The sequence below is a fragment of the Barbus barbus genome (genome assembly GCF_936440315.1).
Source record: "Barbus barbus genome assembly, chromosome: 1".
Classification (NCBI taxonomy): Eukaryota; Metazoa; Chordata; class Actinopteri; order Cypriniformes; family Cyprinidae; genus Barbus; species Barbus barbus.
The window spans coordinates 46,623,351-46,642,015 of record NC_136729.1 but is presented as its reverse complement, the minus strand read 5'-3'; the positions used below and the strand labels follow the sequence as shown (position 1 = coordinate 46,642,015).

The 18,665-nt window shown below is 36.0% G+C and overlaps 1 protein-coding gene across 1 annotated transcript in view; it reads right to left on the bottom strand.

Moving 5' to 3' along the window:
- Nucleotides 1-2,845: 2,845 nt before the first annotated feature.
- LOC306871573 (uncharacterized protein) overlaps nt 2,846-18,665 on the bottom strand; it is a 37,340-nt gene continuing 21,520 nt past the window's right edge. The window contains exons 6-10 of the mRNA XM_079419625.1: nt 7,986-8,075; nt 6,412-6,507; nt 6,105-6,133; nt 5,838-5,903; nt 2,846-4,038 (exon numbers count right to left, since the gene is read on the bottom strand). Coding sequence (XP_079275751.1) covers nt 3,997-4,038; nt 5,838-5,903; nt 6,105-6,133; nt 6,412-6,507; nt 7,986-8,075 — 323 coding nt within the window. The 3' untranslated portion in view covers nt 2,846-3,996. The remainder of the gene's footprint in view (nt 4,039-5,837; nt 5,904-6,104; nt 6,134-6,411; nt 6,508-7,985; nt 8,076-18,665) is intronic.

Genomic DNA, 18,665 nt, shown 5'->3' with positions numbered 1-18,665 from the left:
GCTGGTTTTAAAGGGGTTTTGGCCACTTCTTTAGCTGGTCAGATTGGGAGACCAGCTAAAACCAGCTACTTCCATCTTAAACCAGCTAAGACCAGCTAACCAGTTTATGCTGGTTTTAGTTTTTTTTTTCAGCAGACACTTACTGATCCTGTTAGCCCCGCTAGCATCGCAATGTGCTTTATTATATTTAAGCGTAACATTTTCAGGGTGATAATACCTTACAACGACCATTATTACTAACGTCTATTAATGATAGTCTCATTTCTAGAAGTTATATTCCATTGTTTCTGTAATCATTGTAGATTCTTATGCTCACAGAGATATTGCTGATATATTTCTCAGTTTATATTCCATATCAGTGCACTTTACAAAGTTGTTTATTATAGAGTTTGTGATGGGAGTCAGTGATTATATTTAGACAATGAATATTTATTTCAGTTTTATTTATTTCAGAAACCACCTCAAATGCTCTACATGTGTAAATGGTCAACTCTTGTGCAGTAAACGGTCAAACTCAATATGATGCCTGACTCCCTGACGAGTTCTGCAGCGGTCAGTAACTATTAACCAGCATTCAGTGGGGCAATCTCCAATAGAAACACTGCTATTTTCAGAAGTGCACTGAAATAAATTGATACAGTATAACTATCTATTAAAATCAAACATGCTGTTAACACATTAACTTCAATAACTCAACCATCCACCAGCTCTCAAAAATATAAGATGACTACAAAAACATTCAAGTTCAATTTTCTCATCAGCAATATTTTTGTCTATTAAGCAACTTCAGAAGTTGCATTAGGTTGTTTGTTTGTTTTCCCCCCTAATCACTAATGGTCTTTTGTCCTCTTTATTTTGTGGCATGCTAGTTCTAGGTGTTTAAGCTGTGAGCTGAGGATACACAACGCATTACTACAGAGAGTGAGATCTCCGTTAGTTTGCCCACACCTGCTCAACCCACAGTTCATCATCTCTGAAGCCAGTTTATTCTGATGGCTGTGAATTCTCACACATTATGATGCCATTTCCTCTTTAAGTGCTTTTCCTTTCATATTGCTGTAGTTGCTACAAACCATTTACGACTGTTAGTTAAAATGGTGCAATGTATCAAATGTTTAGTTCAAGTCAGATCCAACAAAGCTAAAATGCTCAAATGAGTTAATTCAGGTTTGTGTATTAGAGTTGGAGCTAAACTCTACAGTAAAGTGTCTCTGCAGGACCAGGAATGATGAACCTGATGTAAAGCGTGATTCTGTGCATGTACCATCAACATTAAAACGTAAACAATATATTTAGAAGAGTGGCCACAGGAATAATCTGAATTGGTACGACATACTGGTTTTAATGCTTGCTGGACAAGTCATCAATGAGGTATCGTTAATAAGGTATAAGTTGGACATTTTGATTAATATTAATTAATCATATAAATATTGAATCAATACTCGATTTCCAAAAGCTAAAATTAAAATAATAGTTCTAAAATTACTACACTAGCACACTATTATTACTATTTCTGCCATTAGAAATATATGGTAAAACTAGTAAGAGTGGTATGCGGTTCTGAATTCAGTAGTATGTGTTGTCTGCTTGATAAAATATTCCCTGATGTTGCTTCTGCCTTGTTGACTGCTGTCTCAACTAATTAATGGGGATTGTAATTACGATTTTATGATGACACATGATTTTTGTTTATTAGCGAGCTAGACTGAAGATGACTAAAGCCAATATTGTCAGCTGTTTGCTCAATATATGAGTAAAATATTCTCATCTCATCACTTACACACACAAAAACAACTATTTGCCATGTAAAGATAGTGTTGTAATCATAGATATGTATACATAGATGCAAAAAATTAGACAACTCAAGACACATCGATGGCTTCTTGAAATGGTCAACTATTCTTCAAGCACAAAAAATCCATCATCCAAGATGTCAAAATATTGTGCAGCTTCTGGGTGTAATAACTGCTGAGATTTAAACTTTTCACAGGTGACAATGAATTGATTTGTGTTTTTCTATGTATTATTAACCCAATATTACTGGCTTTTAAACTGTAGTAACTTTTCAATGCCATGTGAGCGAACGTTGTCTTATGTTAGTTTAGCAAAATCATCTGCTGAAGTCTATTTCAGATACTCATGCATGCGTATAGCTACGGTTGCAGACGCAGTCAACTTGTGTTCACAAATGAGTTCCAATATGGCAGACAATATTTGACTGCTCCAATATGGTGGACAGCATATGCATAGCAACCCATAGTAACAGACACGACTCTGTGTATCAGGGCTTAAAAATGAAAAAAATAATAATAAATAAAAATCTATCAGTTCACGTCGAGCAGAATCAGTATTATAGTGTGTCTGTTCATGCGTTCCACTGCATTACTACCGTTCCGAAACCGGTTTGAGTAGGAAAAAAGACCGGTTATAACATTATTTTTTAAATTATTTTACACATCAGTTGTAGTCATTTTTGCAGTGCATTGTGGGAATATAATGAGTGTATTTGATAATGTCCACTATGGTTTCACAACACTATAAATGACTTTCTCCTCAAATAGGGTTTAGGTGAGGATTTCAGACTCGGTTCATTTTGTTTGCATTATTCAGCAGCGACCCCAAAACATTGATAATGAAGCAAATTGTGTGATTATTTGATTCTTTTTAGTCAGTCAAAAATGTATAACACTATCAGTGCAGTTTGATTCCCAAACAAAGGACTCTTATCACACCTAACTATAAGACTTCAATGTAGTTGCATTTATGATGTCTAAAGACATTTTTCAACAACAAAAAAAAAAGAATTGTAAGAGAAATGTAATTATTACAATGATCCAAATATTTTGCCAATGCATTTATTTTCAAATATTTCTTCCTTGAAGTCCTTAAACAATAGTCAACAGAACCGATAAAGTACCAGAATAATTAAATCATAAAATCATTCCCTAGACATCATCTCTTCGGTTTCTTCAAAACTAACTTTCAGCTCTTACAGATGTTAAATTAAGCATTTCAGGACATTTTCACATGACTCACAAATGCCTCAAGCACAGAAATAGTTTAAAAGAGGATGTAAAAACAGTTACGTTGCAACATTTACAATGAAAAACCACTGACGATTCAGTCCCTCACAGGCACGATCTGACACTAACACAAATAGTTTTGCTCAAACTCCACTGCATGCACTGTATCCTAAAGGTTTGAACACAATCAAGAGGTTTCTGTATGATGTCTACCAAATCAGGAATATTTCACTGTAAATATACATTTGACACAGGCTGCTTCATGTTTTATTATTGACCAATGAAATCTGATATTACACGTGTTACTGAGAGCAGCTCAAGTGGTTCAAACACCAAAATATCTTATATTCTTGTCTTATTGTGATAAACATTTAAATCATAACTCTTTCTGTTTTCATAATTAGTGCAAGCTGACAGCTAATTAGTCCGCAGTAATCACTCAAGAAAATAGATGCTTTAATGAGAATGATCTAAAGCCCTAAACACACTGCACGATTGTCTGCTGTCCCAGGTGAAAGATTGGCATCGTGAAACAATCCTGGTCAATCAGAAATCGAGTCTTTCGTCTGGGACAGTCGGAAATCCTGCAGTGTGTTTCGGGCTTAAGAGAGAAAAGTAAATATAAACTCTTTCATTTTCTTTGTACAAGCATAGAGTTTGATGCACAATCCAGCATTAATAATAAAGGCTCTAACATTAATTCTACAAGCAGACAGCTACTTTGAAATAAACATCCCAATGTGACCAAAATATTACAGTCAGATCATCACTTGGGATTGTTTGTTAAAATGCGAGAGACAGCATTTACAATAGGACTGACTGAAACCCTTAGGAGTTAGTTATATAGGGTTCATATTCCTCTACAATTGATATTAGCAGGTCTTTCTTTAATTAATGACTGTTTAACTTATTTGTGATGGTTCTTGTTCACAAATGCAAGTTGACTGCAGTCATCCTGAGGTCCATCTGTTGCTCATCTGATAGAAGAATAAGTCACTTTATCCTCATCATGAACCTGAATGAACATCACAAATATTGTCAAACAAGATGCCAGTGTTAACCCATAAACATGATGTTAGAGCTTAACTCAAGATACAAAGGTACACACATCCTTTACTCAAGTAGAAGTATAGATACTCGTGTTTAAAAATACTCTGGTAAAAGTAGAAGTACTGACTAAACTTGTTTACTCAAGTTAAAATAAGGAAGTATGGGCTCTGACATGTACTTAAGTAAAAAATACCCATTACTACAACCTGTTTTAGTCGTGCTGGTAACTGGACCTCACGTCATATTGACACATTAATACAAAATAACTTACATTTAATATTTAATATTACATTTAATATTTTGTTAGCTAATGAATGTATCGTGACTGAACAACCACCATGTAGAACAGGGCAGGACTGGGACAACATTTCAGGCAAAAAAATCTCACACTCATCCAGGCCATCCCATACACCCACAACAAATACTGAAACCACGGATAACCCTTCTTTTTTTTTTTGTATGGCCATTTTTTTTTTTAGGCTGGGGCCATGCAAAATAATTAAAGTTTCTCTATTGAATTGCAGCTTCACTTCCATTGTCCTTTTCAGACTCTTCATTTTCCATTATATCTCTCTACATATTTTCCACTAATGTTCTTGAACCTGTCACTTTTCCCATCAGCCTCTACTGTTATGAACAGAGCCGTCTCCACCTCACTGTATTCTGTTTGCAATAACAGTTTAAATTGAACCAAAGGTTATCACATTATGACCATGTGTTGTTGTTCTCTTATAATGACTTAAATACTATACTTTCTAAATTGCCTAAATGTCAAAATTAGTACAATAATAATTACATCATGCCAATATATTTAAACAAAAATCCTAACACTGTTCATTTTATTGCATTATCATGAGTCCAAAATTAACCATGGTTTATTACAGTAAAAGTTTTTTTTTTTTCTTTTTTTGTCAGATTTATTACCATCAGTTTTAATTTACAACCACAGTTTTACTACACATTTCATGGTTCGACTACGGTTAGTGTAGCAAAACCATGGTTAATTTGTTGTTACCGAGGTTTAACTAGTTACCGTGTTTTTTGGTTTGAATTTTTGTTTGTTTTCTGTCCTACGTACCTCTAAATGTATTACAAAACAATGTTTTATACCATTTGTCTGCTAAATTACTACGGTAACTTTACAGTAGATAATAATGATGTCCTGTATCTTGAGTGATGATAGTAATTTAGTTTACAGTAGACTATTATTAATCATCTAGCTGCTACTGCTAGAGTTCCTAGCTGTTTAATTCTTAACTAAGTAAACAAACACAAAACTACGCCTATTACAGATGAAACTGATCCGCTCTTGAAGTCATGAACAGGTCTAGTTTTGCCTCTCTGATCCACTCCATCCTCGAGTCTCTTGCATTGATTACTCTGATAGAAACGTTTTGGTGGAGACGCAGAGCCGAATCGCGTTCCCAGTTAAAACTAACCGATTCATGATGTATTATAGATTTGTTATCGAATGGTGATCCATCAAAACTAAAGTAACGAGCCTGGTTTGAAAATATAAGTAGAAAGTACAAATATTTGTGTAAAAATGTAAGGAGTAAGAGTAAAGTAGTCAGAAAATTAAATAGTAAAGTACAGATACCAGAAAAATCTACTTAAGTACAGTAACGAAGTATTTGTACTTTGTTACTTCCCATCTCTGAAATTTAGAGGACCTGCATCTAAGAATAAAACTGGTTTAGGTGTTAAGAGAAGGAGGATGGCATTAGTGGCAGCGACAGAAGAGCAGGGAAGTGTTTTACTCACCTCATCCTTTCTGGCTCTGATTTTACAGTGTGTGGCAACCTCAGTATAAGTCACATCTTTCTGCTCCTAAACATTAACAGAAACATGCTGAAGTAAGTTATGATTGCATCAGTGGGTTCCATTATATTTATTGTTATATGTGGCATTTAAAAAGTTGACTAATAAAAGTACACATGTAACTGAGACAGTCTGCCCTGGAGCAGTGATTATAGACTAAATAATATCTAATGCATCGATCTCATGGGTCATTGGCATCATGATACTCACCACAGAGTCATTAATCCCTTTTCTGTTATCTGAAAAATAATGGGAATATTTATGATAACTCGCCAACAAAACACAGAATGCAAACAATGAATTACAAAAGTCTAGAAGAATTATAATGCTAACAAATATCATACATTTTCTTGTTAGTTCATTGATTACTGTTCACTCAAGACAAACATTTGATCACATCACATCTTAATAAATTCCTGTGATAAAACTGAAACTGATGTGCCTGTCTGTAAATATTTTAAGTCAGATATTTTGAAACCCTTGTTGGTTGTAATTCTTGTAAATGCAGAAAACTCACCAGCTCTTTTTTTATGAATCACCCAAAGAATAGCAGCAGTGATCAGAACAACCAACACAGCAGCAGCAACAATCCCAGCAATCACTGAGGAAGGGACTATAGAGAGACACAATCAGATTCAGAGGAAAACAACAGCAGGACATCCTCTTTGAAATCAAAGATATAATTCATGACATGAAGTCAAAGTTGTGATCAGTTTGCCTAACATCTCCACAGAGAAATCAGCTGCATATTTAGAGACTGATTCTAGAAGAACCCCAGAATGTGAATAAAACCACTGAAATCACTCACAAACATACAGGTAAAGTCGTGGCCTAATGGTTAGAGAGTTGGACTCGTAATCCAAAGGTTGTGGGTTCGAGTCCCTGGCTGGCAGGGATTGTAGGTGGGGGGAGTGAATGTCCAGCGCTCTCTCCACCCTCAATACCACGACTTGAGCAAAGCACCAAACCCCCAACTGCTCCCCGGGCGCCGCAGCATAAACTGCTCCGGGTGTGTGTTCACTGCTGTGTGTGTTCACGTTGGATGGGTTAAATGCAGAGCACGAATTCCGAGTATGGGTCACCAAACTTGGCAGTATGTCACTTCACTTCACTTTTACAGTATATGCATAACTGGAATCAGTGCTCTTGCTGATGGTTTGGGGTAATCTGTTTAACTGCATAAGGTGGAGGATTTTAGTTCAAATGCTCCATATTTCATAAAATAAGCATTTAAGTAATAGACAAACTACAAATTAAACAAGACCAGTGGCTTCTCTTAGGCTGATGATACACGGGACAACCCTTTTGAGCAATGTTGCCTTCAACGGCCAATCAGGTGAGACACAGGACCCACGACCCATCTAAAATATCCAGACAGAAATCTGTTAAGTGCACAATCAATGTTGCTCAAAAATAAAGTTGCCTGGCAAAACTGCTCAAAAAGTTGCCACATGCATCATCAACCTTAGAGTCTACAAATAAACCCTTATGTGAATATCAACGCTACTATAAGTGTCACATTAAACCACTGAGATGAGTCAGACATATAAATACCTTTCTGTGCAGCTGAAGTTGTCTCATTGGTTTGAGCAGTATTTTTATCTGTATAAGGAGGAAGATATTAGTTCTGAATCTGATGCACCATATTTTATAAAACACATCTTAACACTGTTTGACTTTCAAATTGTTTCATTGTTGTTGTTGTTATGCTTTTTAGCGAGAATAGCCTCATAGCCTCAGATAGTCTGATTAATGACAGGAACTGTTTAAAGCCTCCTGCAGAAATGGATCATGTTTTATCAGCAGAAATACATATTTACATCTGGAAGCTGGATCATGGCTTGTATGTTACAAGTGATCTGTTTAATGTTGATGATTCATGATTGTTTTAAAAGGTAGAACATCAGAAAACACGCTGTACTAGAAATGATTATGGATCCATGTCTATCAAAAGCCCCTGGACTACATTCTCTTCACAAATCTGATGAAATCTGTGTTGCTCTGCAGAAGCAGGTGTAATGATACAGTTTGTGAGAGCGAGAGCAAAGCACTGAAGTGAGAGACTGATGAAGTGTGTCAGGGATCATGGACCTTGTTTTGTAGGAGCTGCTGCTGTAGTTTGGCTTGATTTCTTCTCAGAGTTTGAGCTGCTGACTGGAATCAGTGTTGAATCCATTAGACCTGCAGAAGATGAATGTTCAGATGCATCATAATGTTCAACATTAATATCATATTTGCATACTTAATCATTGCATCACATGACATTCAGTTTGTTCATTTAATTATTTATTTTACTCTGCTTTAAAAGTTCTTTTCAAGTGTCTGTACTTTATCAGTGTTTTCTTTCACTTCACAACTTTACAAAGAATAATATTGTACTTTTTACTGCACTACTCTTCATATTAAAAATCATTTTATACTGAATTACATTAGAAATCTATTACTTTCTCACTTTTATTTAAGTAAAAGTAAATCAAAGCTTTACTTTAGTACAAGAGAGTACTGTTTAATGTTCTTAAGTATTAAAGGTTATATATAATGTAGTGAATTATATAGTAGGACATTATGAATGTAGTGAAGTAAACGTTTTCCATAGAGAAAAGCTTTAAAACACTTTAATAGAGTACTGGTACTTTAATTTACTAGAGTAAAGTAGAAATACTTCACTACTGTGCACCTCTTATTATATGAGAGTAAAACAGAGTGATCTTCAGCCCATAAACCTTCATCTGGTCGTTAATGAATGAAATTATTAATCATCACGTCATGTCTCTGTATCAGAGATTCTTCTGAAACTGATTAAATAAATGTATTTCTTGTCTGAATGCTTGTCAGTATATGTGTCTGAGGTCTTCAGCTAACAGTAAATATTGATCTTAACAGCTGATTATGTACCTGGTTGTGTAGGAGCTGCAGTTGATTTAGAGCTGGTGACTGGAGACGCTGTCTTTGTTTCGGTCGGAGCTGAAGATGAATGTTCAGATACGTGTTAGACTACAATCAGATTTAAATTACTGATAATTCATTGTTAATATAAATACTTTACTTGGATACTTGACAGTATATGTGGCTGAGGTCTTGAGTTGATTTCTCTGTTTAACCTGACATCTCCACTCTCTGTTGTGATCTTCATTCAGGAGTGTTGTAGTCAGAGACCTGATACACTGTCCTGAGGAGGAGATCTGAAATCTGGAGTCTGTCTGCAGATTCACACCAGCCTGATTCACCCAGATCAGATCAATACCCTCAGAACGAACCAAATAATCACAAGAGACTCGATCATAATATAACTGACAGAAGAGAGTCAGAGAGCGGCCTGATCTGATCTCAGACTGTGAGGATGATGAAGAGACTGAAACAGAGAATCAGACTGAGATTACACGACTGATTCCAGTCTTTCAGCGACAATATTACTGTTTAATTCAACATATAATCATAATATTCACAGAAACACTGACCATGAAGAACATGCAGATAAACAGCTGCATCAGTTCCTTGTTGTACTTTATTCACAAATTGTCGGCAGGTGTAATATCCACGATCTTCTTTTGTGACTTTCTTGATGTTCAGAGAGCAGTCAGAGCCCAGACTCAGTCTCTCATGTCTCTTTATGTTATTCATCTTTATCCCTCCAGCAATCAGTTCAACTGACTCTGACTGTCTGTTATAGATCCATGTAGTTGCTGTGCAGCCAGGAAGAGCATTATTACAGGACAGACGCACATCTTCACCAGAACTGCAGAACACACGAGTCTCATCCGCTCCACTGATACCTACAAATTAAAACATTTATATTTACTCTTACTCTAATATATTTACTCTTTTTTGTCCTGTTTTAATGCAGAGTAAATTGGTGTTGAATATCTTACAGCAGTTTAGTTCATTTATAACAATCTTAACATGAGATCTTTGCATCACGTTTATGAGTGTAATATGACACACAGCAGAGCTTCTCAACTCGAGGTCCATTTTCCTGCAGAGTTTAGCTCCAAACCTAATCAAACACACCTGAACAAGCTAATTAAGGTCTTCAGGATTAACAGAAAGTTACAGACAGGTGAGTTTTATCAAGAGCCTCCTCGAGTGCCAGCGCTGAGAACCTCTGACAGACAAAATCTGAAATGTGCTAAAAATGTCAAACGCCTCAATTTTCACATTCAAACTCAAGCCAGACTCACTGCTACAGTGATTAAATTAAATCATTTTTAAATGGTTCATTATACAGGTCTTTTATAGAGTATTATAGATCATAAACAGGTGTCTTTACCTGAGAGAAGTGCAGAGAGAAGGATCAGTCCCAGCAGACACATGTGACTCTTATCAGACATTTTCTGTTTCTGTCCGTCTTTCTTTTCAGTCTATATTTACATCTCTTCCTTTAAACATCTTCAGCTCATCCTGTGGGTGTTAACTTCCTCTGATCTGAAACAGCTCATGATTTATTCCTCACACTATACAGCTACATTTCACTCAAACTATACTGATGTGAAACATCATCTATTGTATTAGTTAGGTTCGTTCAGATTCTAACTTAGCAACGCAACATAAATCTATACAGCAGCTGAAAAGTGGGAAACTAGAACATTTGTTTAAAAATTTGTAAAAAAATAAATAATAATAAATAAATAAATAAATAACAAAACTCCTAAAAATTAATTACTAACTAAAATGAGTGTATAAAGATAATTTAATTGTTTCTCCAAAAATAGTATGTAATAGAAAATGTATTATTATTTATAATTGTATACAGTATATCACTTTTATTGAATTACCATTTTTGAATTGCACTTGTTTTCTGGTTAGTGCATGAATGGAGCCTCATACTGATCTGCTGTTTAAGCTGTTTAAGACTAAATTTCTGAACACTCCTCCTCCTAGAGCTTTAAAGCTAGAACCACCAAACTCAGCCCAGCTCTTCAGACTGATCTGACCGAGTGTGCTTTATCTTTTCTAACTGATCAGACTTATGGTTTTCATAAAAACAAAGATTAAAAATAATAAAAATCCCATAGACTTACATTGACAGAGTGTTCAGATGAGCCACGACTATTCAAACTCCAACTGTTAGAATTCAAATCTAAACACACAGAAGGGAAGTCTGATTGAGTCTAATATGGGCTTCAATGTACTATTTCTAACTCATTCAAACTCGTCTGTCTGTCTATCTATCCTAACGTCATGCTAATCATGCTAGAAACATGCTAGTAGCATACTAATCATGCTATAAACATGCTAGTGACATGCTAATCATGCTATAAACATGTTAGTGACATGCTTGTCACTTGCTTGTCATGCTAGCAACATGCTATTAACATGCTAATCATGCCAGCTATATGCTAGTAACATGCCAATCATGCTAAAAACATGCTAATCATGCTAGAAGCATGTTATCAACATCTGCTTTAAACTTTCAGGCTGGGCTTTCTCAAGCCAAACTAAAGATTGTCTTGACAAACTTTTTTTATCTAGTTGTTATTATTTATACAGTATATCACCTTTACATTTACATTTATTCATTTAGCTGACGCTTTTATCCAAAGCGACTTACAATTGCTATATATGTCAGAGGTCGCACGCCAACTAGGGGTTAAGTGTCTTGCTCAGGGACACATTGGTGTCTCACAGTGGATTCGAACCCGGGTCTCTCACACCAAAGGCATGTGTCTTATCCACTGCACCATCACCACCCACCTTTAGTGCATTAACATTGTTGAATTGCCCTTGTTTTCTGGTTAGTACCTCACAGCTGAAAATTCAGAAAGAAAATCGTGCTTGCCATCAGTTTATAATGAATGGAGTCTCATGTATAAAAAATATAAATGAAGCAGTTTGTTGCTCTGGAGAAGTGTCTGTTGAATATATATTGAATATATATATGAATATATTTACATCTTGCATTTATAACAATATATTTATCAGATGTGCGATCCACTCTATAACAATGTTTACAATCAGAAATATTTTATGTCTTTTTTTAAATTTTTTATTTTATTTATATTTCACCCTTCTTGTTCTAGTATTTTCAGAGCCGCAGTCTCACTGCTGAGGTTTGGAAACATGTTACTACAGAGTGTGAGAACTCAGTGGGTTTGACCACACTAGCTCAGCTCATCCGGTTTAGACTGATAGCTGTGAAATGCTCACACATTCAGATGCAGTTGCTCTTCTTTCTTTAAGAGAAGGGCTGCATGGCTTTAAACTCTCTATCTTTTCAGTTCATGATTGCATATGATACGTTCAGTGCAACATTACTAGGACTTAGGATCTATGGTACAGGAGAAGAAGATTGCAGCAGTCGCATAAGTTCAGTGCCGAATCGGCCAAGCAGCAGCAGTATTTGCTTAAGTGGTGCTTGTGGAAGAAAGCCAATATCACGATCGCGACCGAGATGCACCTTTTCCGGTCCCTAATCATTCCGATCCTACTACATGGATCAGAGACTTGGACACTTCTGAAGATGGAAATCAACAAACTGGAGACCTTTCAAATGCAATGTCTTAGGCAAATCTTGGGCATATCCCGGCTTGACCAGCTCCAGAATGAAACTGTACGTCAAGAATGTGGCAACCAGCCCACAATCGACGAGGCAACACAGGAAAGACGCTTACAGTGGTTTGGGCACGTGTGCTGAATGGACATTTCTCAACAAACTACTTTGGTGCCAACTACCTGGGAAGACCTGGGTGAAATAAGTGGAAGACAGCCTTAAGAATCATCGTCTCAACACTCGTAGATGCCAAGACTCTATCCACTGATCGATCAGCATGGGATCAAGCTGTGGATGTCGCTGGGAGGCCGTCGGCATACAGCAGCGTATGAGCTAAGAAGTCGTCTTCAGCACAACGCCAGCTAAGGATGAGAGAGAGACGTTCAGCATATTTAATTAAACAGAAGTTAAACCCAATTTTAATTTCATTAACCAAGTTAACCAATTGCAATTACCACTCTGTCATATTTGTCAAGTCACCCTAAGCATGATGTTAAAAAAAGTGTTCCTATCAGTGGGAGTTGTTAGTTACATGCATCATCAGTTTAATGCAGCAGTGCTTGAAGTGGGCCGGTATTATACTGTCAGAAAAAATAAAGCACCGTCCTCTGCTCTTATGTCCACACCATTGTTTCAAACACTTATCTTTGTTCACTAATCCATGTTCACTAATGCTATCTCATGCTGTTTTTCAGTTGATTGTTTATGGGGGTTGACAGATTTCTTGGACAGTTTATATTCTGTTCAATGTACAAAGGCCAGTAGAGTCCACTTGGTGGCCCAACAAGTCTGCCTTTAACTCCATGAATGCAAACATTTAAACCTCAGCTCACCTTCCTTCAGATCTTCATGAATTCTTGTTGATTATTAGAATATTATTCAGGTATATTACCACACAAGTGGTTCACTACCCTTTATGGGACATTGTGGTGGAAAAAATTTGGGGTGGGAGAATTTTTTTTCAAATGTTTTGCGTTCCCTCAAGAAACTCAGTGGTTACAGCTTCTATGTTCAAAATGGAGCGGTTCTGTCACGAGTGTATGCTATAAAGCGCACGACAAACGAGGAGTTCCAAACACACAGTAATTTCATAACAATCCATGTGAACGGGGCAGCATAACACATAAAAATGCAAACAATAGCGGACAAGGGAACAGGGGAGAACACAGACTTTAAATGTAGAACACAATCAAGGAGGAACAGAAAACAGGTGTGGAGCTAATTAACTAATAGACATGGGAAAAACTAAGGATGACGTAGATCTAAGGGGACTAAAACAGAACGTGACCGTGACAGGTTCATAGAGTATTGTTTTGAACTCAAAGTAATAGTTATACAGTCAGTGCTTAGTTCAAGGCACAGTGTTGGGACATTCTAAAATGCCTAATGTAGCTTAATGTTTCTAAACAGACATTAAATTCAATAATAAATCCTCATAAAAATTATTAGGCTAACATTAATAACTTTATTAATAATATTACTAATAAAGCAGAATATGAACGCAACACCCTGCACATTAAGCCTTTCCTTCCCCATAGAAAACGCTTAGGCTAATGAAAGGTTCATACTCGTATGTTCATAATGGAGCGGTTCATAAAGTTATTATTTTGAACTTGTACTCAAGTATAAAGAAATACAGGTTAGGTCAAGACACGGTTTTGGGACACTCTAAAACGCTTAATGTGGCTTATTAAAACATGAGGACCAAATTAGATAATACATACTAATAAAATCATTAGTAATATTACTATTAATAAAACAGAATAGCCCAGAATATGAATCCAAAGGATTTGGTATTTTTAAATCATCGTTTTCATTCATTAGCCTACCTTAAACGTTTTATGGGGGAGAAAAGCTTACGTGCAGGTCATTGCTTTCATATTCTGGGCTTCTGCTTAGTCATAGTATTAATAAGGTTATTAATATTAGCCTAATAATTTGATCACCTTTTATTATTATCGAATTTGGTCCTCCAATGTCACTGTTTTAAAGCATTAAGCCACATTAAGCATTAAACACTGACTGTATTTCTTTATACTTGAGTCCAAGTTCAAAATAAAACTCTATGAACCTCTCCATTGTGAACATACGGAGATGTATGAACCACTGCGAGCTGTAAAGTAAAGTTCGAACTCGACTGGTTTTGCGAGAGAACGCAAATATCTTTGAGAGAGAACAAAAGTTTCTCGAGGGAACGCAAAACATATGAATAATATTTTTTCCTCCCACCCCAAATTTTTCCCACCACAATGTCCCTAAAAGGGCTCCGTACACTACAGCCCCTCACTGATCTGCTGAAAAATGGCATGACTTGAAGCCACCTGTGAATAATCCCTTGTGTATGGCAAGCCGTTTTGACTTATTCCTTCTCAGGATACGAATTCTTGATATCAACAATTAAATTTTCACTAGTTAAAATGCTAATTGTTGATATCTGTAATTGTATTTTCATTAGTTAAATGTCATCATAGGCTGCCATTCAAAATCAATTGTTGAGATCAATAATTCATTTCTTACTAGTTGAAATTCCAATTTCAGATATCAGAAATGCAATTCTTCCTAGTAAAAATGTATATTCTTGATATCAAGAACTAAACTGTTGATATCAAGAATTCATATCCTGAGAAGGAATAAAAGTCAAAACGGCTTGCCATACTTGTGTGTGTTTAGTGTTACAGAATATTTTGACTCCACTCCCAAAATTACTTGCTGATATGCATGACTGAGATCTAGCTACTTACTGCATTTACGTGCTCGCACATTTTAATAACCCCGATTAGAAACTGACTCCCTGATGCGAGCAAATTAGGCTACATTATGAAGGTAAAATGACGTCAAAAAGATTTGCATGCGCAGGGTAATATTGTTAAAGTGTATGTGAAAATTGCATAAAATTAAATAAATTCGCATAATAAGTTTTGTAAGGGTGTAAATCAAGGTATAAGTTCAAGAAAACAGGACTTGCATCATTGTACTATGTTTTGTAAGTGTAAATGATGTGTTGAAAAACTGCAACTTCATATTAATTTGAAATAAATATGATCTGTATTCTTCTGACCTACGTTTTCCGCGCTTACACTTTTGGCAAATTTTTTTTTTTGTGCTGAAACGCGGTCAAAAGCCTTGCGAGTCTGTAAATGGCAATTTGCAAGCAAAAACTGTGATGCAAAACGGATTCACTCTGAAGAATATGAAATATGAAGGTAAATTTGGTGCAAAACAACTGAGCATCTGTGACAGCAGAATTTGTAGTTGTAGAGAATAGCCACACATGTGTATCAGTAAATCTGAAGCCACAGACAAAAGTTGCAGACTTGTAGATTTTTTTCTCTCTCTTACAAACACAACACAACAGTTACACCTTCTCGGATCCTTCATTGCAGAGACACAAATCCTATTCTACAAATCATAAATCAAGAAACTCGTACTCTCACATGTTTTGCTATTATTGCTGCAGTGAATATGGTGCAAAACACATTCACACACCTGCATCAAAAATGTGAAGTCACGGACTAATTTTGTACATGAATCTTGCAATGAGATTTGAACACTTGTAGAATGTTTTCTTACATATATATATATACTTTTTTCCTTGGATGCTTTTTCTAGCACAAACACAAGTACATAACGACAACGGCTTGAATCTGCTGCTACGAGTCTTAACGCTTTATTTCACCTGCAAATGACTAGTTTCGCTCACTCTCCCTTCTGCACCACATATCTGTGTGTCAAATGGAGCAAAAGTGATTTGTGCATCTGTAGAGGTAACTGCCAGCACTCTTCAGAGATCAGAGGATTTCGGCCAATCAGAAGAGCTAATTTGGACGCCTATCAGCAGAGAGAACTTCTGGAGCCCAGAGCGGCAACCAATAAAGGTTTTATTCTTTCTTTTTCTGAAATCACCGTTATACTGTACAGTATATTTGTTTATAGTTTAAATATTAAATGAAAATTAGCTCCAACCCTGATAAAACTCACCTACCTGTATGTGTTTTGAAGTCATCTAAATCCATCTTTTAACGCACTATATCGCTGGTCTTTGGTCCGTGTGCAGTTGTTGTCATTGGGGAAAAGATCACCTTAATTTCTATCGAATTTCCTCTAAACTCCTTGGCAAAATTCCTGGGACTTAATGACAAAACATCCGGGGCTGGATTAAAATCATTCGGGGCTCGAGCCCTGGATATTTAGCCCTAGCGACACCCCGGTTTTGAAGCACTCGGTTTCCCAAATGAAATGAGTTACCACATGGTATTATAACAGTAACATACTGTAAATGTAACACCAAACCAGCAGAGGGAGCCCTCACCCGAATACTGACTGCATGCCGCTCTCTCTGCTTCCTCTACTGACACTTCCTGTTTGGTGACTTTATAAGCCGGATACTGAGCACATGGCAGATTGCGAAGTATTGCCAGTTTACCTGCTTTACTGAGCGTTATCCATTGTTATTCTCTGACTGATTTTCTGTGTATTACTCTGCCTGATTACCCAGACTTCTGATTTCCTGGATTTGCCCCTTTGCTCTGTTTGGACGGATGATTGTGTTTGATCCCTCTGCCTGCCTCCTGACTCTCGTCTTCTGGATTGCCCCTGTGTTGGTAAACAGATTCCACTGTTACTCTGGTTTTGACCCTTTGTCTGATTTAACGTTTCTGTCTACTGCTAGTCCTTCAAATAAACTTCTGCGAATGGATTCCAGTTCTGCCTCAGCGTCATCCTTACAGTAAAAATTATTATTTTACAGTTTTTCTTTTTTTTTTATAGTGGAAGAGACCAGTCACAACTCATCATGCAAATACATAAGACCAAGAGGAAATCAGTGTGCAAAATAAGCTCATTATATCATGACTAGTCAGCTCCATATTGAACATCAAACATTTTATTCATGTAAGTCTATAGAAGATTTTCAAGATTCAAGATTTTTATTTGTCACATACACAATTATACAGAGTATAACCAGCAGTGAAATGCAGGTAAACTCTAAACGCTAACCTTAATTCAAAATATAAAATATATAAATTAAAGATATAAACCAACCTAGCACAGCTAAGGTGAAATAATGTAAAAAACAAAGTTTGAATGGAGGAAATATTTAGAGGTTTGGGTAGTCACATTTTTATATTATATATATTTTTTTATGGTTATGGGTTTAAAACACACAGTGTTTTTCAGATGGTTTATTTCAGCATTTCCAAAGTTATCCTTTAAAGGATTAGGACCTTTGTTCATCTTTCGGGACACAAATTAAGATATTTTTGATCAAATCCGAGGGCTCTTAATGACCAACATTAAACTACAGTAGCGTAGTAATCCCAGTCCAGATACAGCTCTGCAGAGTTCAAAAACGAGGCCGTTTTATTCCTAATAAGAATATTTATTGTTATCAGACACTTTAACATTGTAAATACACAGTTTGAGCATCAACACTGCACTGTGCTTACAAACAGGTGAAGAAAACACTTTATTACATTTAAATGTGTTTTACCTAAAAGTTCAATAAAAACTGTAATGTACTTAAATGTAAAAAAAAAAAAAAAAACTTCACTATTAAAATTTGTGTTTTAACATTAATTTGTTTAATTGCGTGATTCCTCTGAGTACCACACTTTGAGAATCACTGAACCGGACTATTAAAACATTTAATTTCTTTGTATAAATGTTTAATTGATTTTAAAGATTAAAATAAGATGACCATTTATATCATGATTCCTGTGTAAATAACCATACATGTTTATTAAGGTACCTGTCTGGAAAATGACATTCAAAGCTTTATGCAAATATCTATAATGCCCATAAACATTGCTGTAATATTTACAGTATATTTATTGAAGGCATTTCATTGTAATACTGCAGACATCTCTATTTCCTTTTGGTGGTGAGAGTTCTTCCGTCCTAAATAGATGAAATGAATCAATAAAAACAATTTACTGATTTTTCTCCACTGTCATGATTCAGATTGTTAGAGATCAATGTGAATCCTCAGCTTCTGTGATGTTCAAAACTCACCAGCTCTTCTCACACAGATGATCTGAAGAAGAATCACAGTAGGAGCAGCAAACACTGCAATCTCAACAATAATCACAATCACTGCAGGACAGATGTGTGGACAGAACAGAGAGAAAGAAGAGAATGAATCTGTCAAACTGTATACCGCTTATGAACAATGAACTATTATTGACAAACCATTTAAATATTCACTGATAGTTTCAGTGCAGCAAAGCCATCCCATACCTCTGATTAATGATCCAGCATTCATATAGACCACAGGTTCTGATGCTGTG